General features: G+C 56.9%; 1 protein-coding gene across 4 annotated transcripts in view; it reads right to left on the reverse strand.

Annotated features, from left to right (window-relative positions):
* Window positions 1–1,650: 1,650 nt before the first annotated feature.
* HIP1 (huntingtin interacting protein 1) overlaps window positions 1,651–26,219 on the reverse strand; it is a 44,197-nt gene continuing 19,628 nt past the window's right edge. For 2 of the 4 annotated variants that reach the window (XM_021540378.2, XM_077787458.1), the window contains exons 2-31: window positions 16,789–16,852; window positions 16,129–16,271; window positions 15,547–15,603; window positions 15,020–15,100; window positions 14,318–14,394; window positions 14,099–14,160; window positions 12,726–12,866; window positions 12,298–12,355; window positions 11,391–11,466; window positions 10,812–10,943; window positions 10,122–10,219; window positions 9,894–9,966; window positions 9,373–9,556; window positions 9,189–9,277; window positions 8,983–9,099; window positions 8,793–8,894; window positions 7,566–7,760; window positions 7,331–7,478; window positions 7,153–7,239; window positions 6,940–7,047; window positions 6,432–6,568; window positions 6,215–6,325; window positions 6,043–6,101; window positions 5,840–5,933; window positions 5,406–5,506; window positions 5,188–5,293; window positions 4,940–5,063; window positions 4,442–4,503; window positions 3,813–3,924; window positions 3,430–3,515 (exon numbers count right to left, since the gene is read on the reverse strand). In XM_021540378.2, coding sequence (XP_021396053.1) covers window positions 3,505–3,515; window positions 3,813–3,924; window positions 4,442–4,503; window positions 4,940–5,063; window positions 5,188–5,293; window positions 5,406–5,506; window positions 5,840–5,933; window positions 6,043–6,101; window positions 6,215–6,325; window positions 6,432–6,568; window positions 6,940–7,047; window positions 7,153–7,239; window positions 7,331–7,478; window positions 7,566–7,760; window positions 8,793–8,894; window positions 8,983–9,099; window positions 9,189–9,277; window positions 9,373–9,556; window positions 9,894–9,966; window positions 10,122–10,219; window positions 10,812–10,943; window positions 11,391–11,466; window positions 12,298–12,355; window positions 12,726–12,866; window positions 14,099–14,160; window positions 14,318–14,394; window positions 15,020–15,100; window positions 15,547–15,603; window positions 16,129–16,271; window positions 16,789–16,852 — 3,009 coding nt within the window. In that variant the 3' untranslated portion in view covers window positions 3,430–3,504. Of the gene's footprint in view, window positions 3,358–3,429; window positions 3,516–3,812; window positions 3,925–4,441; window positions 4,504–4,939; window positions 5,064–5,187; window positions 5,294–5,405; window positions 5,507–5,839; window positions 5,934–6,042; window positions 6,102–6,214; window positions 6,326–6,431; window positions 6,569–6,939; window positions 7,048–7,152; window positions 7,240–7,330; window positions 7,479–7,565; window positions 7,761–8,792; window positions 8,895–8,982; window positions 9,100–9,188; window positions 9,278–9,372; window positions 9,557–9,893; window positions 9,967–10,121; window positions 10,220–10,811; window positions 10,944–11,390; window positions 11,467–12,297; window positions 12,356–12,725; window positions 12,867–14,098; window positions 14,161–14,317; window positions 14,395–15,019; window positions 15,101–15,546; window positions 15,604–16,128; window positions 16,272–16,788; window positions 16,853–24,104; window positions 24,206–26,219 lie in introns of those variants that run through there. The other 2 variants (XM_021540379.3, XM_077787459.1) reach the window with 2 other exon arrangements.

Below are 26,219 nucleotides of genomic sequence, written 5' to 3' on the forward strand. Positions count from 1 at the left end.
CGCCCGCCGCTCCCGGCGTGCTCTGCGGGGCGGGGCTCAGGGGGAGGGACACGCGCGGTAGGCGGGGCTTCCCCTCGGCGCGACGAGTCCTGTGGGCATGCGCGGAGGGGCCGGGCCCCGTGGGTGGGCGGGGCTTAATGGGCGGGGCGAGCTGGGACAGCGGCTTTTGGGGCGGGGCTTCGGCGGCGGGCGGCGCTTCCGGCTACGGCAGAGACGGGACCGAGGGAGAGGCGGGACCGAGGGAGAGACGGGACCGAGGGAGAGACGGGCCGGGAGAGAGACGGGACCGAGGGAGAGACGGGACCGAGGGAGAGACGGGACCAAGGGAGAGACGGGACCGAGGGAGACGGGCCGGGAGAGAGAAGGGCCGGGAGAGAGACAGGACCAAGGGAGAGACGGGACCGAGGGAGAGACGGGCCGGGAGAGAGACGGGACCGAGGGAGAGACGGGACCGGGACAGCCGGGCCCCCCCGAGCACGGCCGGCCCTGCCTCCGCTGGCCGCCGCCTGCTCTGCGCCGCCGGGCGGGTCTGTTTCAGGCCCCGACCCCGTCCCCACCGCCAAGATCCCGAATGACACGCCTGTCCTCCCCTCTAGTTCCCCAGCCAGGGTCTTCCCCTCGCCCCCCCGTCATCCATCTCCCTTGCCCCGGGCCATGTGCCCCCGGTTCCCACCGGGACTTTCGAGCTTGCCCCACCACGTCTCCTCCACCCAGCTTCCAACTTCCCATCTCCAATCCACAGGCCTCTTTACCATCCCAATTCCCATGTCCTCCCACTCCCGGTCCCTGTGTTCCTGTCCTGTCTCTTAATAACCCCCATACATCATTCCATGACAGCCGCTGTGTCCCTCCCCCCATCGTGTTCCCTACAGTCCCCCTATACTATTCCAGCCTCTGTGTCTCGCTGTCCCAGTTCCTGCACGTCCTCACAGGTCCCAAATCCTGACCCCGTATCTGACTTTGTACCCCATGTGCAGGATCCCGGGGACACAGTCCCACTTCTCTCCAGTCACCACCAGTCCAGCTTGTCCCCTTGTCCCAGCTGTAGGGTGCCATTGCCACCATCCTGCTCTGAGGACAGAGCTGGGAACGGTGGGAAATTCTCTCTGGCTAGCTGAGCCCTTGCGTTCCTCAGGAGACATGGCTACCCCTGGGGCTATCCCACCCTACTGCCAGTCAGCTGTCTCCTGGAGGACAGGGACCATGGCAGGCAGGGACAACAGCAGGGATAATGACAGGGCAGTGGCTGCTGTCACAGGGCTTTTTGCACTCCAGGGGTCCAGGTGGCCCTGGCAAGGCTGGAAGACTCTAGGTGCTGCCCAGGGTGGGTCAACCATGCTTAGGAGGGGACATTCCCCCAAGATCCCTGTCTGTGGACTCCACGGGCCACCCAGCTCTGCCGGGGTGACAGGATGATCTGCATGGCCTCCCCACTGCAGCATCATCCTCCCAGGAAGGGACGACCAAGTCACCTGTGCTCCGCAGGGCTGGGCTGGGACCACATCCTGGTGCTCTCACAGCAAAAAGAAGTGACATGCAGGCTGGCCATGGAGACACGCAGGTGTGGGACAGTGGGGGCAAAGGCTGGAGGTCATCACCAGAACAATACCCAGGTCACCAAGTGATTTTGAGGGCCACTGAGCACACTGATGAGGGCAGAGCCCACAACCCCCTTGAGACACAGGTCCCCTGTGTCCCCCTCAAGCTGCGGGGCTGGGCTGAAGGCTTTATTGAAAAATCCAAAACAAACAACGCGGTCATTATCACACAATGAAAACCCAAATCAACTTGCCATGCAGTGGGGGGGGGGGGCACCCCTGCCGTCCCTGTCACCAGGTGCCATCACTGGAGACACTGCAGGGACCCTCTGCCCACGGCTGGCTGAGACACAAAAGGGACAAGTGGATTAGGCCGAGAGCAGTGCAGCTGTCCCCAAGCCCCCACTGCCACTGTAACCTCTGTGCTGCTCCCCAGCCCCAAGGCCTGAGGTAGTTGGGTGTGCAGGCGAGACTTCCCCCGAAATAGCGGGGAGGGTTTTGGGGCTGTGTGTCCTGCAGGGATGGGATGGTTGGTATTGCGTCCAAGGGGAGCCAGCACGGGTTGGAGATTGAGAAGCAGGCCCAGGTGCCTGCAGCGGGCTGGTGCACAGAGGAGGTGGTCCAGAGGCAGGGCTGGACAGGGAACGGGTCCCTGCACGTGGGATGGCTGCCTGGAGGGATGGCAGGTCCCACTGCTCCAGGTGCCAGCTGGGTGCTGACAGCACCTTGCTGGGAAAGCACACAGTGACAGCCCAGCCTCTTCCCAAAGGGAGAAAGGCCAAATCCCATCCTCAGTACCCCAAGTGGAGGGAGACTGGCCCCAGCGGGGTCACCAGCAGGACTGTGGGGGATGGGGACATTGCTGCATGGTCTGACATCACTGTCTCCACTGCAGTGAGATGAGCTGGGGGTCCTGGAGGTAGCTGATGCCCCCTGCCCTGAGTCCCCTGCTCAAGGCACAAAGATTCCCTGGCTGGTGCCAGCTCCACGGCCACCCCTGCCCACAGCCACGCTGGCCCTGGTCCCCCTGCACTCAAGAGGGTGGGAATGACACCAGAGTGGCACCAAAGTGAGCAGGGACAGGGAGCTGCTTACTCTGACTTTGGGGTGCTCCTGGCTTCCCCCCAAACCTTCTGTGCTGCTGCCCTAGAGTCACCCCCTGTCCCCAGGAGCTGGTGGCTTGTGGTGGCACTGTGATGGCCCAAACCCACACGCAGCACCTTGCGGAGGATTTATTGCTGGCATGAACACAGTGAACTGTCAGGGCAGAGCAGCCCAACTCGGGGGGTGCTTGGGAGGCATTTTGAGGACCTGGAATAAGGGACAGGAGCTCATGGCAGCATCCCTCCTGCTGCTGCCCTTTTCCTAGCTGTTCCTAATACTCTGTCACTGGCCAGGGTATCCCATGGGAACACCACCTCTCAGCCTGCAGCGGCCAAAGGCACTCGGCGTCCCCGACGAGGTGGAGCACACTTAGCACCAAGTCCAGCAGCACCCCAAAGGCTGTCCCACACCTGGTAGCACCCCTGGGGCCTTCAGCATGCTCATTCCCAGGGCGGGGGTACATTCACGTCGAGCCAGGGGCTGGATTAAGGCTGGAAAAGCAGCGAGAGGCAAGAGAAGCCCAACCACTCACTCAGCCAGAGAAGGCTCTAGGGGTTCCCAGAATCTGTGCAAAAACAAAACTAAAGGGTTAAAGACCCCCATGTAGACACCTCCCCCCACCCCCAGCAGTTCTAATAAATACAGGTGTGGTTTGCACCCTCGCCCCGGCTCCGGGGTCTTGCTGGCGGCTCAGCTCTGTTGCTGGAGGCAGCTCCTGGGGGGACACAGGGGATGTGTGCTTCAGGGGGGCTTCTGCACCACTTCCTTGGGATTCTTCTCAACAGACTGCGCCAAGTGGGGTCCCAGGGGTGTCCCCCACAGGGTTCCAGATGTCCCCTGTGGTCTACTTCTACCACTGGTACTAATCTGCAGCTGTAAGTGGGAAGACAAGGTCAGGGGGGTGCGCTGCCCCTCTGCCCCATCCCTCTGAGACCACAAGGCTGCTCTAGCAGCACCTGAGTCCCCTGCCTGGGGATGGTGTAGATCCCACATGTTGGGGTTTTTCCTGTTTAGAGACCCCATAGATTTGCCCATGTGTGCCAACTATCCTCAGGCTTGTGCCAGCAGCAGCAAAACCTCACTGCCATGGATGGCAGGCAGGACTCCTCCACCCTGCCCCACCTTTTCCGGGAGCAGCTGCCCAGCTGGAGCAGGGCTGGCACCACTCACCGTCCTCCACCCAGCCCTCGGCCACGCCGGCCAGCTCGTAGTGCTTCTTCCGCAGCTCCCCCAGCTTCTGCCGCTCCTTCTGCAGCTGGTTCTCCAGCTCCAGCACCCGCACCTGGAGACACGTCCCAGGACATGCCCACCCCAGCACAGAGCTGGGCCAAGCACTCCCCTTTCACACCCGTTATCCCCCCAACATAGAGCCCAAAGACCACAGAGATGCATCCCATGAGCGCTCCAATGAGTGGACATGGGCAGGGGATGGAGCTCAGGTGGGCAACTGCTTGTGCAGACAGGTGAAAGCACAATGATCTGTGTGGGCTTCCCAGGTAGGGAAATTCCCCAGAGCTGCCCCATGCCAGGCAGAGGTGGGTGCTGTGGGTAGCACATGGGGGGCAGGGATGGCCACGGGCTGCTATGTCATGATGGGAACAGCATCAGGGAGGGATCGAGGACCAAGTGGATGTGACTCCTGGGCATACCCATCTTGCTGCCTTCATGCCTTGGGCTTTGCCTTTGCTTGTGCTACCTGGGGGCAGCTGGGTATGGTGACCTCAGATTTGATGCCCCACCCCAGGCAGCCCAAGAGAGACTTGACTGGGTGTGTTTCTCAAAACAAGGGAACCTCCTACCTGCGAGTCCATCTCCTGTCGCTTGATCTGGGTGAGTGTCATGCTGGAGAAGTCCATGCTATCTGTGGAGAAACACACCACCAGCCCCCCTCAAGCTCTGCTCCTCCAGTCACATCCCCCAGCAGTTCCCATGCTGCTGGCAGGGTCTGGCACCATGGGATATGCAGGGAGGCAGTGAGGGGCAACCACGGGCAGAGACCACAGGGGCACAGCCAACCAAGAGTGGTGAGTGCCAAGAGGAGAGGTTTTGGGGCAGGTTTGTGCTCCAAGCATTAGGACCAGAGAAAACAGCCTCAAGTTGTACCAGAGGAGGTTTAGGTTGCCAAGAAAGGAAAATTTGGCAGAGGCTGCCCAGCATGGTGGAGCCACAATTCCTGGAGGGATTTAAAAACCATGTAGATGTGGCACTTGGGGACGTGGTTAATGGTGGGGGAACAGTTAATCGTCTTAGAGAACTTCTCCAACCTTAGTCATTACATGACTAAGCCCAATACTTACCTTTCTCCTCCACTTGAGACTTCCCAGCCTTGGTGGAGGCCACCACACTGGCCGTGGCCTGGGTGACACCCCGGGAGGCTTGCTGGAGCTTGCAGAGGTTGGCGCTGTCTTTGTCTGCCTTCACCTGACAGGAGTGAGGAGGGAGTCACACCCTGCCAGGTGAGCAGACCAGCCCCAGGATTTGGGATGATCACATGGTGCCCCAGCATCACCCTGAAGCATGGGAAGGGGAGCAGCCTTGCTCCTACCTTGGAGGCTGCCACCAGCTGAGCAGTGCTGGCTGCGATCTCCCGGGAACAGACCATCAGCTCCTCGAATGTCCCCTTGCCTTGCACCACCAGGTCAGCAGCGTCACTGCAGGACAGCAGAGAGGAGCTGGAGCATCATCCTGCCGCCCCTGTCCCGCCCCTGTGATGATGGCAGGACTCTGCCATCCTCTCCCTACTCTGGTGACAGGGTCACTTACACCATGACAGTGGCACCCCAGCCCACCGCCTTAGAGGCAGAGATGAGACCCTCGGTCCAGCGTGAATTCTTGGCATAGAACTCCTTGGGGGATGCTGCACCCTGCCATTCGTAAAGGCACAATTAGTTACTGAGCACCCCCAAATCCCTGCTCTGGGGGGAAAGGAGGAAGTTACACTGTCTTTCAGGATTTGTGTGGGAGGTGGGACACACTGAACTTGGGGGTTGTGGGGTCCCCTGTGAGGGAAGGGAGATCAGGACCACCATGACACCCCAGGAACCATAACCAGGATGAGCCCCTGGGGTCGGCAAGGAGCTCCTGGCAGCTGGTGGGGAAGTCCCAGAGAGACAACAGTTGGAGCAGCATGTCCCAAAGTGTGTGATGACCTCCAGCTGGACAAGCACCCCCTTGCTCCCACCCCTGTTCCAGCTCACCCGTCCACTCTCCACGATCTCTCTCTGGAGATCCTTGGAGGCCAGGACCAGGACACGGATGGCCTGCATGAGGCCTGTGCAGGAGCCCAGGATCCTGTGAGACAAACACCACTGAGTCCCCTCTGTGGAGCAGCAGCCCTGCCTGCAGGATCTGTCCCCATCCTGCCTGCCTGGCGCTGTCCAGTCCTCTGATCACCACTCACCTCCCGTTAACTTCCAGTTTCACCCCAGTGTCACCAGCCCGTGACTTGCTCAGCATCTCCTGGTTGAGGGGAGAAAGGCTGTACTGAGCCCCATGTGTCTCTCTGGCCTCTAGAGAGGCCAGGCCCCCAGCATCGTGCCTGTGGGCACCTCTCTGCTCATGGTGACCCTCACCTCAATACGAGCAGATGCTGTTTCAATCGCCATGGCTGTTGCTGCCATCTCCTTGTCCACCAGGTCACCCAGCTCCTCCTCCTTGATGTCCAGACCTCTGGGACGCAGCTCCTGGGGATAGGATGGGATGAAAGGGACCGTCCAGGAGCACTACAGTCCCTCTGGTGGTGCCTGCCATGGCTTGATCCCATCCCACTAGCCCTCCTGGGCCACCCACCTCCCCAATAGCGCTGATCTGGCCCAGGCAGGCTGTCACCAAGCTGCAGTCAGCAGTTGCCACCATCCCTGGGTCTCGCAGGGCGCTGAGGTAGCTCACAGTTTCACTGCCACACTGCTTGCACAGCTCCAGCAGACCTGCGTGGGCAGCATGGGGGGCTGAGGGGGCCACATGTGGGAAAGAGATTTCTGGTTCCTACCCTCCACAGCACCCTGCCTGTGCTGGCCTCTGCCTGCCCTGGTTTCTGCCCACTTCAGCACCCTACTTGCCCCAGCACCCTGCCACCTTATCCCAGCATCCTGCCATGATCCCTGCACACCCTGGCCTCCACGCACCTCAGTATCCTCTTTGCTCTGGTGCCTTCCCACCCCGACATCTGCTCACCCCAGCCCCTGCTCACCGACGCCCCTGCCCAGCCCAGCCCTTGCCCATCCTGACCCCTACCCACCCCAACCCATGCTCACCCTGATCCCCTGCCCACCCAACCCTGGCCCGGGTCAGCACTCACGGTCAGCAGGCTCCACGGGGGCCACGTGGGAGGTCGCACTGCCCTGCAGGAGGGTGTTGCTGACCAGATGGGCGAAGAGTGCCAGACAGGGCAGCAGGGAGCCCACGGCTGTGGCAGGACAGGAGGCACAACCTCAGCCCCCACTGCGCTGCTCACCTGCCCTGCGTGCCAGGGCTGCCCCTGTGCCCGATGCCTGGGGCTGCCACCTCTCACCTGTGCCATCTGCAAGGTACTTGCTGTGTGCGTCCCGTAGCCGATCCGCGCACTCAGAGGCTGCCAGCACCTGGGACAGGAGGCAATCTGCAGGCAGACAGCAGGCAGGGCTCAGCCGGGACCACAGGGAGGAGGCAGGCTGCGAGAACACCACATTTGGGAGCAGCAGGGGCATCACCTGCTGAGCCGGTGCAGCTGATATGAGCAGGATCCTCCATGCGAGCCAGGGCATCCTGCACCATGCGCTCAGCCTCGTGCGTGGTGCCCTGCAGCAGGGACAGCTGCTCCTCGGCCAGGCACTGCTGCAGCACACGCTCTGTGCTTTCCTGCTGGGCCAGAGCCGGCTCAGAGCCCCTGCTGAGCCTGCACCCTCTGGTCTGGCCAGAATGGGGAAGGCAGGACCCTCATGGTACCTTGTCTCTCAGCTGGGTCCGCAGCATCTCCAGCTCTGTCCTGCTGCTCTCCTGCTCACGCCCGAGTGTGTCCCGCAGCTGCTGCAGCTCAGCCTGCAGAGCTGCCATCTTGTCCCAGTGCTGCTCTGCTGCTTGGTTCAGCCTGTCCCTCTCCTGCTCCAGGCTGGCAATCCTAGTGTTTTGCTCCGCTCCTGCCTGGGGGGGGTGTTACATTGCGACACGAAATAACTCACAGAAACAGGTTAGATGTAAAAGGAAAGAAAACTCAAAAAAGAACACTTTATTTTCTGACTCTACTGTATACACAATAGTAAAAATGACAGTGGATTGGAGGGTGGAAGTGCCACCTCTCCAACCACACTGGTCAAACCAACAGCCCATCAATTCTCTCTATCCACAAAAAAAATGCAAATCATTATTTACATGAACATGCATGAGAAAACTCAGTTAAAATATGTAACTATCAGAAGGCATAGAAACTTTTAGAAAAACTTTAAAACTCTTAAAAGAACAGGGCAACAGGGGGGCATGAAACAGCAGTCGAGGCTATGCTGATGGTGAACCCTCCAGTTTGGGGACCCATTCTTTGTCCAGGCTTGGGCCACCCCAAATGTTCCTGCTGGGTGCACCATGGCCTGCACAAGCACAGCTCCCCACACTGAGCAGCACTGATGATCTTATCTGGTGACAACTGAGGCTCCTGGCTTTTTCATTTTCATCAGTGAAAAGACATTTTTATCACAACTGTCACCATCCTGATGGAGGAGTGGATGCAGGGTGCTGCCTCTGCTCCATGCCCATCCTGTTGCTGAGTCTGCCCATCTCATAGATGGGTGACTGCAATTTCCTGCCAGCTTCTGCCTCCTACAAGCCCAGGCACCCCTGCTGTCTTCCACAGCTCTGTGGGCCTGGGTTACCCTCTGGCACATCTTGCAGTGTGATGCCACACCACTACCTGGACTTACAGCAGGCAGAGCTACTGACTGACCCTGTTCTTCCAGGCATTTTTATCCCACCATCCCTGCTGCTAGAATCCATTGCTCCACATACTCAGGAGCACACTCAGGAGCGTGAAGGTCCCCTGTGTCACATCAAACTCACTCGGATGTGGCAAAGATGATGACAGGGAGCTAGTTTTGAGGCCAGTGGTGGGTATCACCTCTCAAATGGTTAAGGCCTGGCTACCCAGCCCAGAGGGGTGCTAGGGGCCTCATCATGTGCTCTCACCTGTGTGCTGGACTCCAGTGTGCCCTGGAGGACCTGCAACTCCTGTCTGCTGGCTGCCAGCTCCCGCTTCAGTGTCTCCAGCACCTCTGCCTGCTCCTGAGACTGCAGCAAGGAGAGAGGTTGGCAGCACTGGTGCTCCATGGGGAGCCCCAGCTCATCCCTGGTGTGTCACCCCCCCATCCCTACTCACCTTCCTCTGTGCCTGCTCGCTCACACGCTGGAAGGAGTCCTCCAGCTCCTTCTTCTCCCGCTCCACATCCCCCTGGGCCTGCCTGGCCACTGTAATCTGCTTGGTCGCCTCTGCATTCTGGCGACAACAGGGAATGAGCTGAGCAGTCCCTGCTATCAGAGGGCACAGCTGAGAGAGAGGATGCTGGGGGTGTCTGGGATGCCCACCTTGCGCAGCAGGTCAGCGTGGTTCTGCACCAGCTCGCTGTACTTCTCCTTCAGTTTGCTGTACCGCTGCTCATTGGCCTGTGCCCGTCCTGCCGTGCATGCAGGGACACAGAGCTGAGCACCTGAGACCCCCTCACCCGGGACTCACCCCCACCCCATGCCAGTGCTGGCACTCCCTGCTCACTCTCAATTTCAGTCAGGCTCCGCTGAGCCTTCTCCGTATCCTCTCGCTGCTTCTTCAGCTCCTCCAGCTCTGCACGCAGGAACTCGCTCTCATCCTGTGCCTGCTGCTTCAGGTGCTGCTGCTCAGCTAGCTCAGCCTCTAGCTCGCTGGCACGGCCCCTCAGCTGCACTGCACCCCGTGCGCTCTGCAGGGATGGGTGGGGGCTGATGGTGCTGTTCAGTGCTTGCCAGAACCACTCAGTGCCCACTGGTACCATCCAGTGCCCACCAGTACTGTCCAGCAGCCCCCACATGGGTATCACCCTGCCAGCCCCCAAGGGCGTCTGGGCAAAGCACAAGGATGTTGGGTAGTGGGCCTGAGCTCAGCCCCCTGACACACCTGGGGACCCCCTGTATGGGGGAAGCCACTGGGAAGAGGGCAGGAGAGAGGTGAGGTCACTATCTTGTCCACCCAGGGACACAGTCACCAGCCTACCCAACATTCCCAGTGGGTCTCATCCTGCCCACCTGGCTGTCACCCACCTCAGCCTTGAAGTTCTCCAGCTCCTCCTTCAGGGCTGTGATCTCCCCATAAAGCTGCTCAATTAGCCGGTCCCTGGGAAGGAGAGACATGGGATACATTCTCAGTGCTATGGGAACACAGCCTGGGAGGGGAGGTGTCCCCTGTGTCACCACAGCTGTGATGCCATTCCAGGCAGGGAGCTCCTATTAGCATCTTGGCCACTCTGCAGCATTGCCAGGATTGCTTACTTGTCATCCTTGTTCATCCCATTCTGGCTGTTGAAATTGAAGGGGTCACAGCTGAAGGAGCTGCCAAAGATGTCATCAAACTTGTTATCAAACAGGCTCTGTGGGAAAAGCAGGACAGACCTAGAAGTGACCTCACTACCACTTGGGAGCCCTTGTCCCTCTATGTCACCAGTGGCACTGCCAAGCCAGCCTGGACACCAGGGCTGGTTCCCCCCACTTCAGGACACTGAATGTGATGAACTTGATGATCATGGTGCATCTGTGGTCCATCCCCACCTAACTCCTGGAGAGAGAAGATTCCCAAAGCCACATCATTGCCTTCTCCTCCCCCTCCCCACTCAATGCCTGAGGACAACCCTTGGTGGAGAGGAGGATGAAGACCTAAAGGTCTCCATGGTAAAGCTCAAAGACAAACCTCTCCTTGCCTGTCACTGGAGGGCACCACACCACTGAGCAGCACTGGGAGAATTCAGGCTAGCTCAGCCCCAGCAGTACCCAGACAGGACACCCAGCATCCAGATGGGACAAGCAGCACCCAGATGGGACATCCAGCAGTTACCCAGCACCTCCCATCTCTCTCCAGTGACACTCCCCAGCTCCCGAGGCCATCCCCACCGTCTCAGCCCTCACGGCAGCACAGATTTAGAGAAATAACCCTCGCTCAGAGCCAGAGAGCTCCTCCTTCCTCACCTGCGAGGCTGCGTCCATCTCCACCAGGTCTGTGATGGGCTCACTGTCGGGTGAGGACGCCTCGGCGGGGATCACCACCACAGGGCTGATGTGCTCTGACAGCGCAGAGGCACGCAGGAAATTGGGAGGGTTCTGGGGAGGGAGCGAAGCAGGGCTAAGGTGGAAGGACTGGCACTGCTGCTGGACTCAAGGCACAGTTGGCTGAAAGTATGCCCTGGAGCCAAGCTGGCCATGCCTTGACCCATGAGAATGGAGCCAGGACACACAGGGATGGAACCAGGACCCACAGGGATGGAGTAGGACCCACAGGGATGGAACCAGGACCCAGAGGGTCGGATCTCAGCAAGAGCTATGGATCAGTGAAAGAGGGGATCCCAGCTTCCAGTCAGAGGGCAGCTACATCCAGTTGGATGACACCGAGTGAGGGATAAAAGAATCCTCAAGGCCCAAGAGCCCCACGCTGCCACCAGACCTAAGAAGCTGGGCAAGGCAGCAAGAGGCTTTTTGGGCCTTTTGCCAGTGCCCCCACTGTTGCCCCTGGGCCCAGGAACAATGAACACAGGGACTGCAGGGTCTCACCTCTGGCAGCTGTGGGATCTGAATCAGCCGCTTGAAGTACTGGAGGTTGCTGGAGCGGTAGAAAAGGTCTTTGAGTCTGTAAGGAGCAGGGAATGGTTAGGGATGGTTCTTGTTCAACCTGGACAACCCTTTGCCTGGCTCCAGGGGTTGTCACCTGGCCACCATACTGCTCTGGAGGGGAATGTGTTTTGTGCTGTCAACAAACTTGGGGCAGGTCCTGGAAGTCCTCCTACTGCTGGAGGGTTTATCTCACAAATCCCAGGCCTGATGGGCAGGGAGAAGGACCTGAAACTTGATCGACCTGGTCTAGTGGAAGGTGTCCCTGCCCATGCCAGGGGTTGTACTTGATGAGCTTCAAAAGTGCCTTCCACTCTAAACCAATTCTTGCCTACCCAAAGTTTTCAGGAGCAGGGGGGCTTCCTGCCTGGAGCCAACACCCTCACCTTCAGTTCTTGCAGGAGCATTCTCCCCAGAAGCAGGGTATCTCCCTCCAGGTCTTAAAGTTTTGGGGAGGAGAGACCCCAGCCACACCACTCCTAGCTCCCACCTCTCCCAGTCACCTGAGCATCCCAGTCAGGATCTTGGCACTGTTGATCCCTGTGCCAAGGTTAGTCTTTGTGTGGTCAAGCACAGTCAGAGCTGCTATCTGCTCTTTGAGTTTGTGACCTCGAATCAAGCTGTCTCTCAGCACCATGACATCCTCCTCTGGCACCATGACATCCCCTCCCTGCTCTTGGTGGCCAGTTTTTGTTTTGGTTACTCTAAATCATCATGTACCAGAGACCACAGCATGTCCCTGCTCACTGATTCTTGATCTCAGTGCCTTGGGAGCACTCCCAGAGCACCAGTGCTGGGCAAGGCAGCAAGAGGCTTTTTTGGGCCCAGTGTTCCGGGTCTGGGCACCTACTTTCGGAACTGTTCCAGGAAGCGATCCCGGTGGCCCTGCAGTGTATCTGCTGGCAGACCTGGAGGAAGCAGAAAGTAGAAATATCAGTGTCTTCATGGATTGGGGAAAAACCTATTGGCACAGCCACATGGAAACAGGTCTTTCCCAGAGATGGCCACCCTCCTCTGGGGGTCCAAATACTCCATGCAGTGTCCTGCTGTAGGAGGGGACCACACCCCACACTCCTCAGGGCAGGGAGAAGTGTGGGCTGGTGGCTGCCGTAATTCCAGACCCTGAAGGATATAGGTTTTGCCATCGTGACTCCCTTCACCCCCCAAGAGGTGGGGGAAGAGGTGGTGGTAAACAGCCCAGGCTGAGCAAGGTGGTGGACCCAGTACCTCCCTGTGCGTCCCCCGCCTGTCAAAGGCAGTGGTGCTGGGGACACTCACAGGAGTGGAGCTTGAAGAGCAGCTTGACAGTGTAGTCATAGAGGTGGCTGCAGTCCAGGATCACCTGGATGAGCGGGGCCAGCCGGCACTGACCTGCTGCTGTCACTGACACCGAGCGCGACATGTCCAGAGAGCTGAACACTGCGGGGAAGGAGCGCAGGATCAGAGCTGGCAGCAGCATCCCAGGGTGCCACACTGTGTCCACCAAAGCCACAGATGTCATCCAGAGCAAGACACCCACTCACCCTTAGGGACACAGCCTGCTGCCCTGTAGCTGTTTGTGAGCTCACTGGGAGGCAAAACTCCCACCCAGGTCTCCCATCCAGGCCTGGGAACACTCCAGCCTGGCACCATAGGCCTCCAGCTGGGACTGAGCCCTAGCCATGTCCCTGGGCAGAGCTGACACATGACCCCTGTGCTCTGCCTGTCACTATTGTCCCACTGGCCACTGGAGTGAGTGTGCTGGGCGTGCCAGACGGAAGATGCTCCAAAACCAGCTTGGAGCAGCTGAAGACCATCTCATTCCAACACCTTCCACCAGACCAAGGTGTTCTAAACTCTATCCAACCTGGCCTTGAACTCTTCCAGGGATGGGGCAGCCACAGCTTCCCTGGACAACCTGTGCCAGGGTCTCACCACCCTCACAGACAAGAATTTCTTCCCAATTTCCCACCTAACCCTGCCCTCTGGCAGTGGGAAGCCATTCCCCTTTGTCCTGTCACTCCATCCCTTGTCTAAAGTCCCTTTCTGGTCCTCTTGGAGTCCTTTGGGCACTGGAAGGAGCTCTAAGGTCTTCTGGACCCTTCTGTTCTCCAGCTGAACACCCCCAGCTCTACCAGCCTGTCTCCAGATCAGAAGGGCTCCAGCCCTCAGAGCATCTCTGTGGCCTCCTCTGGACTTGCTCCAGTAGCCCCATGTCCTTCCTGTGCTGGGACACCAGGGCTGGAGGCAGCTCTGCAGGTGGGGTTTTACCTAAGTGGGGCAGAGGGGCAGAAGGGCAGAATCACCCCCTCACCTGCTGCCCATGCTGGGGCATCAGCCCAGGGCATGGGGAGTTTTGGAGCACACATGGCTGAGCATGTTGAACTCCTCATCCTCCAGCAACCCCAAGTCCTTCCTGGCAGGGCTGCACTCTATCCCTTCATCTTTCAGCCTGGATTGATACCAGGGCTTGCCCTGACCCAGTGCAGCACCTTCCACTTTGCCTTGCTGAACCATAATTCAGGTGAAGTGCCCCTAGAAGAGCTGAGCTGTGGTGGCCTCAGCCAACATCCCCTGTCAGAGCCTCATCCAGCTTGGATCAGCCCCACAAAGGGGCTGGACTCCAGCAGATCTCTCACTCCACCGTGCCTCAGAGTAATGCAGGCCTTTACCTGTCTGGAAGAGGTTCAGCTCACACTCCAGGTAGTCAAACATCTCCACCGTCAGCTGAAAACTAGGAAACAGGGTTGAGGATGGTTGGGGACTGTCCCCAAGAACACCCATGAGGAAGGGTCCTTTCCCTGCTTGGTCATGCTGCCAGTGGGGTTGGGCAGATCGTGCCAACCACCTGCACCCACTCCCTCCCAGACCTCCCCCTGCCCTGCACTCACAAGTTATTGACATCATTCTCCCCAGCCTCATCAAGCTGCCGGTCAGACATCTGCAGATTTCCAGGGAATCGGGGATTCTGTGGGGAAAACAGGAGTCAGGAAAGAGTTCCAGAAGATCTTCTGGTCTGGCCACATCTCTGGGAGCACCAGGGCTGTGATTGTGCAGCCTCACAGTCAGCTCTTGGATGAGCCAAGGGAGTGATGTTGGGGACAAGGGAGGTAGCACAGGGTCTCTGAACCTTGGGTGACCACAGCATCCCTAATCCACAGCAAGAAAAGCTGATTTTTCTGGGCTGAGAAACCTGCCTAGCAGGGAAGAGACGGGGCTGCCAGCAGAGAGCTGGACAGGATGGAGTGGTATCTGCCCCCTGGCCTTTTGGGGAAGGTCACATCACACTTCCAAAACAGGGGGATGGGCACAGAAAACATCTCTTTCCAGCAGTTTTCCTATCTAGGATAGCTGGGGAAGAATGGGGTGTGTGTGTCTCTTACTACTTGTAATCCACCAACTCCCAGTCCAGCCCAAGGAGCTCTGGGCCACCAGGAATCCCTCAAAGCACTGGTCCTTGGGCCATTTTTGATGGCCACTGGCAGCTTTGGGAATATTTCATGGAGGCAGCAGGATGGCCATGCTGTCACCTTGCTGTCATCCCAGTGCACACCCCTTGCTACAGCCCTGGGGACAGGGACGGGGAGGCTTACCTTGGTGTGAAATTCCATCTTGGTTCTCAGCAGTTTGAGGTAGATGCTGCAGAGCTGACCGTAGCCCTCACTCAGGTGGCCCTGTGGGGACCCCAAAAAGCTGTTGAAATCCAGGGCAGGCTGTGGAAAAGCTGTTTTCTGCTGCACAATGATTGACCCCTCCTTTATCTCCCCAAAACCATAGCCAAACCCTCCTCAATGGCACCTGGATGCAGACTGGCTGTACTGCAGGGATTTGGTCAGAACTTCTCATCACCTCCTCTGCATGTTTCAGTGCTTCATTTGACTGTCAGGGTCGAGTTTTTACTGGGTTTTGCCATAAAATGGAAAGAGGCATCTGATTTTGGTGTAAGGGAACACGGAATGCAACTGAAACCTAGCCCAGGTAGGTGATACTAGCCACAGGTCAGCCATGACTGTGCTCTGATTCCTGGGAGAGGGAACATCCCAAATTTACAACCACCCCCCAGCCTGGCCACAGCAACCCCAGGGTGTCCCCACCACAGCTGGCAGGTTTGGCCACTTACCCACATCCTGCTCATGTCACTCAGCTCATTCTTGTATCGCACGGAGTCTTTCAGGACCTGCAGAAATGATGGTGACAATCAGTGGGCAGAGCATCAGCACACAGTGCTCCATACTTGAAACCGGGAACTGGGTGACAAATGGGAGGTCTTGATGCATTCCCAAACCTTTACTGCTGCCACCAACCCTGTGTGCCTGCGCTTCCCCAGGGAGGATCCTTGCTGAGGGCTCTTGCACACATTGCAGACACTGAGCAGTTTCCTTTGGCACTGGCACTGCCGATGGCACTGGGGTTTGAGGCACAGGGGGTTTTGGGCTCTGACACCCAGGATTGACCTGCAGGAGGGCACTGACCCTTTGGGAGAGCTCCAGCACGGATGTCCACATAGGACTGACCCCCAGGAGGACACCAACCCTCCAGCAGGGCTCCAGCTCCAGGACTGACCCCTGGGAGGCCAATGACCCTATGGGAGGACTCCAGTCCCCACCCCAGGACTGACCCCCCACCCTCCAGCATCTCCCATCACCCGGTGCAGCCCTGCAGGAAAAAGGATCTGGCCCTCAGCTGAGCTTTGGGCACTCACATTGGAATGTCCATCCCGGAGGAGCTTGTGGAAGACATGGCAGAACTTCCAGCAGAGCACGGCATTGCCGGACAGCGGCAGCCGGTTCACCACTGACCAGAAGGTCTGGGCTCCCTTCTCATGGTGCGTGCCCAGGATGCACGGTGCCGGCGGTCAAGGAAGCACTCCTCTGCCTTTTGGTGATGGAGAATGGCCACCCAAAGACAGCTGCACCCGGAGTGGTCAGGCCACCACAGGGAGCTAATGATGCCTAGTCCAGGCAATATGCTGTTCCCAAAGTGGCACAAGCCACCCTCTCCCCACCAGCCCTGTTCTGGGAGCACCATGGCAGATGCAAGGCTGGGGCTGTGCCTCTGCTGAGCCTTCCCAGGTGGCTGGCTGGGATGATGGGGATCCACTTTTGGTAGCAGCGTCCCTGCCTGCTGTGGCCACCTTCCCTTCCTGCCCTCTCCTGGGATACACCAGCCTGGGCATCTACCAACATTCAAAGGCTATGACAGCAGTAGCAGGAACCCCGTGCCATGCTGGAAAGATATCCAATGTTGTTAACAGCCCCCAGCCTCCCCAGCACCCTGGGTACCTCTCCTCACACACTCTCTTGATGCCGCCCCAGCCCCACTCCCACAGCCCTTGTCCCACAGCCAGCTTTGAGAAGGATATTCCTGGCATGTTTCTCCTTGACAGCCACTTCCTGTGCATTAATGGCCTTATTGATGCTGACGGTCTGCAAGAGAGAAGTGATGGCGGGGTGAGATGGGAAAGGTTGAGGCTCCCTCATGGTCCCCCCCTCCGGCTCTGCAGTGGTTAGGTTCCAGCCAGGTCCCCAATCCCTGCTTGTGCTAGATGGATGCTGACCTTTCCCAGATGCCTTTCTGGGATGTAGTTGGCATCCACCAGTTTTAGCTGCTGCCAGGACTCATTTACTCAGGATAATAATGAAGCAATTAAAGCAGTGCTCACAAGGAGCCCTCTGCCTCCCTCAGAGTGGTGGGACAGGCAGAGGGAAGCTAAATTCCTCCCCTGCCCTTGGATCGTGGGCAGCAGCTGACAGCTCCCACCCTATTTTTGGGGTGCTGAATAGGGAGGACAATTTGGGGGGCACAAAAAATTGGGCAGTGGGATGGCAAGACCACTGCCAGGGCTGCCTGGCAAGGTCTCGTCTGCTTCATGGATTAGAGGGACAGGAGTGGAACCCACAGGCAGAACTTGCCATGCAGGTGTTGAGGAACTTGAGGAGTCCCCACTGAGGAGCCTTGGCACAGCCAGCCACCATTTATCCTACGGAAGGCAGTGGCAGCCACTGGAAAAATTTTCCAGGCAGGATTTTTAACTCTACCCTGTTTCTGATCCTTCATGGGGACACTAAGATGCCAGCTCATGATCATCCTCTCCCCAAGCTCCCACATCACCAAATACTTCCTTGGCACCAGCTCCAACGAACACCTCGCTGCCAAGGGATGGACCCATCTGGCTCAGCACTGCCAGAAGTAGCTAATTACTGACATAAACCAATTAAAGCCATGAGATTAATTACAATGCCTTTCTCACTACAATCCTTGCTGTAACCCTGCTTCCTGGCCCTCTCTATGGTGCTTGCAGCCCCATCCCTACTGGCTCTGGGTGGTGACCATGAAGGTGACCAGTAAGGACCATGGAGGTGACATGGGAGGTCACCAGCAAGATGCAGGAAGCTCATGTTGAAGTGTCAGGGGACCTAAATTCCCAGCTGAAAGTCACCCATCCCAGGCAACTGTCTCAGGGAAATTTCTCTCTCTCAGAATTTTTCATAGAAGTGCACAGAGAGAAAGAAAGAGAAAACAATTTGTTTCTCCTCTCTATGCACTTCTATGAAAAATCCTCAAAGAGAGAAATGTCCCTGTGACAAAGCAGCCAGAGCAGAAACTGGATCTCAGCTCGGTTTTTTAAGGAGAGCTGAAAGAAACACCAGCAGTGGAGAGACCCATGCATCCCCTCCTGAGGGGTTGGATGGAGGTAACAGGTTCCCAGCACATAAGGACAAGAGTGGGAGCCAGCTCTGCTGCTCTGCCTGTCTCACAAGCCACAGCCCCTTATCAAAAAGACCTTAAAATTAAATTTAGCATTAAAAAAGGCTTGGGAAGGTGCCTCTGCCAGTCTCGAGAGGGATGCCCATGTCCTAGAGGCCTGGAGCAGGATGCCCACATCCTAACATCCGTGACACATGTCATGGATCCTGCTCTAGGGGCAGCTTGTTCTCATTCAAAACCCCAGTCTGCAGCCCCAAAGTCTGTCAGGACAGTTGTGATGAACCAGCCAGCACTGTGAGGAGTGCCAGGATCAGCATTTAAAAGCACATTCCATCTCAGAAGGGAGTCCTGGAGCACAAGGAACAAGCCAAATGCAAAGCAAGAGCTGGAGAGCAGAAACTCATAGCCAAAGGAGGGATGTAGGCCCCACTTTCCTGAAGCTGTTCCTGCTGTTATTGAATGAGGGAAGCTATGCTGCATCCCTGGGAAAGCCAGAAATGGAGCTCCCAGTTTAACTGCTCTTTCGTGCCAGCTTTTCCCAGCAAAGCAAGGACACTGTTTTCCAACCAACACAGATCCAGTGACCTCCAAGAATGAGGAGACACAGTGGGAGTGTGATGAGCACTGGCAGCCCCTGGTTCCAGGCAGATCCCCTGGGACCAGCTGGAGCCCTCCTTGCGGGACAAGCAGGGTCAGGGAAGGTGATCTGGCTGCAAAATTGGATCAGAGCAGAGGGAAATTTGGGGCTGCCTGGACAGCAAGTCCAGACCCCTTCCGCACAGAGGGTCTTTGACTCACAGATGCCTCTCCCCACCACCATCCCACATCTGCAGCTGATAGAATTTTAATTTAATTATGAGCTTCCAACCTATGAGGGCGAGTTCTGACCCATCAAGACACATTTGGGCAGCACTGCTGGCCCCATTCCAGTTTCATGAACAGGACAGGGGACACTGGGGACATGGGGCAGCACCACGCCCCACCCTGCTGCTGGGACAGGAAACCCTGGAGTTTACTCTTGTGCAATGGGTCAGGCAGGAAGCAGGAAGAGAGTCCGGAGGGGTCTATTGCACAAGGAGAGGTGTGAGGGTGACACTGCCACAGGGCCAGGACTGAGCTCAGTGGGGCAGGGCTGTGCACAGGGCTCTGCCAGTCTGGGAAGGACACTGGGGCTGGGAAGGCTGCAAGGGAATACTGCAAGCACTGTCAGCCTTCCAAGTGCCACTTGAGCAGGGTAAGGGAACCCCACTGATGTGTGCATGGAAAGGCACAGGCTATTTGGGAGAGGAGCAGTCTGTGGCTATCTATCCTTCAGTAATGACATCTTTCCAATAGTCTTTTCCTGCCTCTGCAACATCAAGGGGATTCCCAGAAACCTGTGGAAAGTCTACTGCCTGACAGGCCACCACAGCTTTGTTCCATGGGAATTCCCAACCTCTGATCCAGCCCAGACCTTCTCACATGGACATCCCACAGCATAGCAGAGCCATCAACAGCTCCACACTGGGGTGATCCATGGATCAGGTCTCATGTCACCTCTCTGGCATGTGTCTGCAGGCTCCTGACAGAGAAAGGCAAAACTGCATGGAGGAAGAGGGTCAGGATGACAGAGGCTTTCTGAGCCCTGCCACACACTTCCCTCTGCTACACACACCCTCACTGCCCACCAGCTCTCCCCCAGCTCAGTCTCTGAATGCAAAATTTCCCATTTGGAGGCAAAGAGCCAAGCTTGGCTCAGGAGCAGCACAAAGCCTTCCTGCTGCTTTCATTTCCAGAAGGAAACAAGTGTTGATTAAAGAATCCAGAGCTACTGCAAACTATTTGGACAAACTGAGTAAGTCACAGTGCAAATCCTCTTAGTAATGCTCCCTCATTTCTCCTTAATTCCTTTCTATAAGTGGGAGAGCTGGGATGGAGCGTACCTCTGGAAAACTGCTCACAAGCCCTGCAGATGCAGGAGCTTCAGAGAAGAGTGCAAGCAAGAAGACTTGACTACAACAAGCCTGGAAGAAACATCCATGGGCTTAATTAAAATGCAAATCCCAGTAAAGCAAAGCTTGGCTCAGGCTCTGGAGGGTGTGCAGAACATGGGAGGCAGGCAAGCTCTTACAAGGACACATCTTAAGCTGCACCAAGGCAAATACAGGTTGGATATTAGGAAAAAGTTTTGCATGGAAAGAGTGATAAAGTACTGGAATGGCTGCCCAGAGAGGTAGTGGAGTCACCATCCCTGGGTGTGTTTAACAAAGCCTGGATGTGGCACTGGGTGCCAGGGTTTAGTTGAGGTGTTGGGGCTGGGTTGGACTCGATGATCTTGAAGGTCTCTTCCAACCCAGTGATTCTGTGAATCTCTTTAAACATCACCCACCTTCAGCAGCTAATGTCAAAATCCCAGCCTCAAGGCGCTCAAGGAATGGTTTTGTCCAGCAAAATCCTGGAACAAATCCAGCTGGGTAACACCTGGGGTAGTCAATGCTCCACTGAGGACTGGCAAGAGCTCCTGAGGACACAGGTGCTGGGCACCTGTGGCCTGACAGCAGCAGCAGGAGCAGGAAACAAGCCTGGCTTTGTGCCTGCCAGCAGCTGGAGGGAAAGGGAGGAAGGAAGGCAAGAAAGCAATGCTGGCAGGCCTGGCTGGCCACATGCGATGTAAAACACAGGGATGTATTTCTATGTATTGGACAGGAAGATGCTCAACCTGCCTTTCAGCTCAGTCCCATAGGCTTCCTGGGAGAAGGAAGTCAGAAGATGTGAAAAATACCTTCCCACCACTTAATCCAGGCTATTTGGCTGCATCTGACGCTGAATCCATGAATTTGTAAAGCAAGTGCTCCTCTCCTGACTGGCTACATCCTGGAGATGCTCTGGGGATGAAGCTCCTTGTCCAGGCTGTGTGAGCATATCCCAGAAGATGCTGCTGCTCTTCTTACCTCCCGCCCCCTCAACATGAGAATAGTTCCCAAAATGACACAAGTCTCAGATTTCCCACTGCTTGCGTCATAAAAACAACCATTTTCCTCAAACCAACAACATATTCCAGTGACAGAGACCCCAAAACCTCACTGCATCCATTGGGGTCACTCCCAGCGGTGGTGGCTTCAGATGTCCCTCTCCAGGAGGAGATGCTGATGCCACCAGCCCAGATGCCAGCAGGAGGAGAACCAAGGTGTCTGGAGATAGCCCTGAACCCCAAGTGATACCAGTGCAGGTGTTTGGGGTCACCTTGTCTGTCCCATAGCCTGCACATGAAACATCCCAAAAGAGTCACTGGGAAGATGGCAATAAACTCCATGAGCCACGCTGGAATCCAATGGCATCGCCATGATGCTCTTTTTGGCACAGACCTTGCTCTGGCTTGCTGCCTCCAGGTCTGCTTTCCTGAGGCCAGGAGCATGATGACTTCAGATGGACAACACCACTGGCCCTTCCCGCATTCAGCAATGACCGAAAGAGGAGTGTTATGGAGCTCTTCCAGCACAGGTGGGGTTTCATGGGAAAAAAAACACCTAGGCCAGAAAATGGAGTAGTGGTGTGAGTTTTAGACGTCTCTGACCACAAGGAGACATGCGAGGCTGGAAGCAGACACCCAACTTCTAGCATGTGTTTGCCTTGAGAGCTGTACTGCTGTTATCCCAGTTGCAAAACCAAAATAAAGTTGTAGGATGTCTTTTATGTCCATTTGGAGTGTGCCTGGACAGCCCACTCCACCAGCTCCCAGCTCCTCCTGAGGGTAGCAGAGGTCGGGATCCATAGGAGGATGCACCCATGAGCTGTGTGTGCAAGGACTTGACCCACTGTTGGCTCTTCTAGAGCCTCCAGTGAAAATTCCAAGTTCCACACCATCAGGAGAGATGGGGTAGGATGAGACAGTGTGATCCAATTGCTCCTCCACCTTCGATGCAAAGGAAAGAAAGAAGATAACCAGCTAACCATTCCATGGTGGATCCCAAGGGTTCCAGTGAGACACTCAATGCCAGCAGGGGAGAGCTGGAATGATCACAGGGAGAGTTTGGCTCCCAGAAACAAGAGTTTACCACAGTGATCACATCACAAGGAACAAGTATGTGGAGTGCTGGGCAACTGGCTTCCTCCAGCCATAAAAAACTTAAGCAGTTTAATTATGTGGACATGGAATTTTAATATCCAATTTAAGGAATGTGGACTTTTCCAATACAGAGATAAACCTCAGAGGAAAAAAAATTATGGTAAGAAGACATTTTGGGGAGAAGAGCTGGCAAAAAAGCAGGCTACAAAATCCAGACGTCACAGGGACCAACTGGGGAAGTTGTAAAGTTCAGAGCCCAAGCTGCCACTGCCTGGCATTTCTAACTCCAGAGCACAACCAGAACCCATCACAGGAGGCTGGATCTGAGGAGAGGCAGAAATCCAGGGGGACCCCCAGGATACCCATTCCTCCATTAAAACATGCACATCCACTCATTTCTCTTCTCGCTTAATTACTGCTCAGGGCAGTCAATCTGTGTCCAGCTGGCTCGGCTGCGGCCAGAGTCTTTCCCATGAGCTGCCCCCAATAGCCAGGCTTTTAATTTTAAATGGGGATTTTATGCAAGGATAATCTCTTCCAGCAGTGGTGATTTCTGTCTGGGGAGGGAGTGTGGCCATGTCTGGCAGGGTCAGCACTCCAGGAAGGTCTACCACCACCTTCAAACATTTTTGAAACATTCCCAGTCATGCTGACCAGAGCCTTCTGCTTCCCAGCAGATGCAAATACTTAGGTATTTTTTTGGAACATGAAGAGAGAAAGGAGTGAGGATGAAGGATTCAGGGAGCAGATGCAAGGAGCTCATCCAGATGTGCATTTCTATTATCAACTGCCACCCAGCACCCACCTTCCTTGTGAAGCATCACCACAGCAGGAACACAGCAGCTCTTATTGTCCTAGCAGGATATTCTGAAATTAAGCTCAGATCTAGCGTAAGTGGAAACCGTTCCTTGCAATGCTTCTGGGTGAGCAGCAACTCCCGGGAGCAGGATGGGGCATCCCTCTCCCGTTATCCCCCCAGGATGTCTGGATCTTGCAATGGTGCCAAGAGCAGCCATGACCACGTGGGCTTAATGCTGTATCTGAGGGACGTGCTGGAGCACCGGGAAAAGCCAAATCCCTCTTTCCAGGTGAGCAGCGCAGGAGTCAACATGCTCCCTGTAGGAACAGTCCCTAAAAACCCACTTCTCACCCCAAACTTGTTTTCATTCCTTCTACCTGGGTGAGGGGCAGACCCCACGGACTGGAGGAGCTGTGACAGCAGCACTGGGCAGGGGGACACAGGTGCATGGTGATACAGGTACATGGGGACATAGGTGCTCGTGGGGACATGGCAGCATGGATGCATGATGAGTGCTCGTGGGGACACGGATGCATGAGGACAGCAAGGCTCATGGGGACACAGATGCACGGGGACACGAGTGCCCGTGGGGACACGGACGCACGAGGACTCGGATGCATGGAGACACCAAGGCTCGTGGGGACATGGATGCATGGGGACACGAGTGTTCTTGGGGACAGAGATGCACGGGGACACGAGTGCCCGTGGGGACACGGATGCATGGGGACACCAAGGCTCGTGGGGACACGGACGCACGGGGACACGGATGCATGGGGACACCAAGGCTCATGGGGACATGGATGCATGGGCACACGGGACACGGGTGTTCGCGGCACGGCCTGAGCACGGCCGAGCCGGGCATGGAGAACACGGCTCACACGGCTGTGTAGGAGCGAACCCGCCCCGGCCGCAGCCGCACGGGGAGCTCCGCATCACCACGGAGACGAGCCCCCGGGTCCCGCTGCCGCACGAACCATCCCCGCTCCCCGCGATGCTCCTCCGGGAACCGCCGGTGTCGCGGCTAACGAACCTCCCCGGGAAGGAGTTTCCCAGGATGGAACCCTGATTCCAGGCATGAGCCAGGAGCGGCGCGGGGGTCCCGGGGCGGCCGTGGCCGCGCACTTACCACCTTGCCCAGCTCCATGGCGGGGCTCGGGGCGCGGGCTCAGCGCGGAGCGGCGGCGGCGCCCATGGCGGCGGCGCTGGAAGGTTCTGCCGGACCGGGGCGGGGGCGAGGGGGGGCTCTGCCAAGGGCGGCACGGCCCAGGCGGGAGGAGCGGCCGCGGCGCTCGGCCAGAATAACAAAGGAGCCCTCGGGGGGCGGGTGGAGCTGTGGGACGGCCCCCGGGCGTGCCGGCCCCTGCACCGCCCACCCGCGCCGGGGCAGCGGCAGAGCGCAGGGAAGGAGGATGGCCGGAGGGTTCGGGGGCGGGGAGCTTCGCATCCCTCGGTGCAGCCCTGCTGCGCTACTACTGGATGTCCGCTTCATTCCCTGCACGACGCCCAGCCGAACTCCTGCCCCACTGCCACATCTGCTGCCCATTCCTGGCCTCCTGCATCTCCTGCTCCGTCCCCTGCCCCACTGCCTGACCCTCTACTCCACTGCCAGACCCTTCTCATACTCCCTGTCAGACTCCCTACCGCTTTGTTGCCCCCTCGTCCATTCCCTGTCAGCCCCCCTGCTCCGTCCCCTGCCCCATCTCTGTGCCTGGGGGTGAAGCTACGCCAGTGGGTCTGTCTGGGACCTGCACAGAGTTCCCTTGTTCCAGAGCCTCCTCGGCTGCTAGCATCTTGCTTCCAACCACAAAAGCAATTAAACCAGTGTAGTAACAAGGTCCTGGCCCGAGTCGGTCCCAGGGGCAGGGAGGAATGGCTCCTTGACCACCATGACCACCCCAAAGAGGGACAAGAAAGCATCCAGGCAGGAGGATTTTGGTATCTCCCAGCTCCTCCTTGTACTCAAGGAATATTTTCTGATGGGAAGGCACAAAAGAAACCCAAACCATTCTTCTATCTCTCCTATCACTCCTGCTATCACACTTCTATCACTCCTAAAAGCAACCTCAAAGCACTGCCAGGGCCCTTGGCTTGCCAGCAGAGGCTTCAGGACCCAAAGAACCAAGTGCTGCTGCGGGGCCAACCCAGACAACACACTAATCCAACACACTAATCCCTTGGGATTACCACAGTCTAGTCTCGGCTCAGCCATTTACTCTGGGATGGTGACTTGGCCTCTGTTAATGAGATAACAGGATCCCACATCCTTAAGAGGATACAGGGCTACCCCTGCACTCTCCCAACACCCAGCTCCACAACCACCCAGTTCGTCTCAGCTTTGGGGAAGATTTTAGGGCCAAGTCCAGGTTGTGTTTTCCTCACATGGTTGTTAAAGCCCCTGTGAGATCCCTGGGATGGATAGAGGGATAGAATGCTCGGCAGCACTGCTTGTCTTGGAGCACACGGCTCACAGCTTTTTTGCTGGACTAAATGTGTTTTGCTAGAGCAGATGGCTTGAAGCAGCAGCCAAATTCCTTTGGGAGCAGAGTATGGATGCTGCTCTGAGCCTGGGAATGAGCATGGATCAATGCTCTGCAATCAGGGCAGGCACCTGCCCCTACTGGGGCTACCTGCTCCTGTCATAGGTGCCATCATGGGGCCAGGTTTTGTGGTCTTCCCCCAGTGAAGTCCCACAGTGAGTGACTTCCAGCTGTGTTCTCAACATGAAAAGTGAGAGCTTGGATCCTTCCTGTGCGGCCCAACCCCAGGATAGTGTTCCCCCCAGCTTAAAGGGATCCTGGAATTAATTGATTTCCCCCTTAGCTGGGTTTAGCATCACTTGGAACTCAATGCCACGACCGCTGCTGCCTGCTGCCCCAGCACATCCTGGAGGTGCAATCCAGAATTTCCAAGGCATCATCTCCAGAGTCACCAAGAAGCTAAGCCACAGCTTCCAGAGGCCACAGTGCTGCAATAAGCACTTGGTCATCAAGTATTAATGGCTGATTTGCATGAAGAGACCTTAAGACAGGTACGCAAAGAACACAGCCAAAACCAAAGAGGATCTGAACTAAACCCAGTCCCTCCCACATGCACAGGCTGGACGGGACTTTCTCTACAATGCCACCTGCATGGAAAATAGCCTCTAAAATAATACACAGGATACATAAATTTTTTTGTAGTTTCTGGTGAAATGCTGTAATGCTACTGGAACCTGCTTGCAGCCATGCCAGACTGCCCACCC

Source organism: Lonchura striata, chromosome 20 (genome assembly GCF_046129695.1).
Source record: "Lonchura striata isolate bLonStr1 chromosome 20, bLonStr1.mat, whole genome shotgun sequence".
Classification (NCBI taxonomy): domain Eukaryota; kingdom Metazoa; phylum Chordata; class Aves; order Passeriformes; family Estrildidae; genus Lonchura; species Lonchura striata.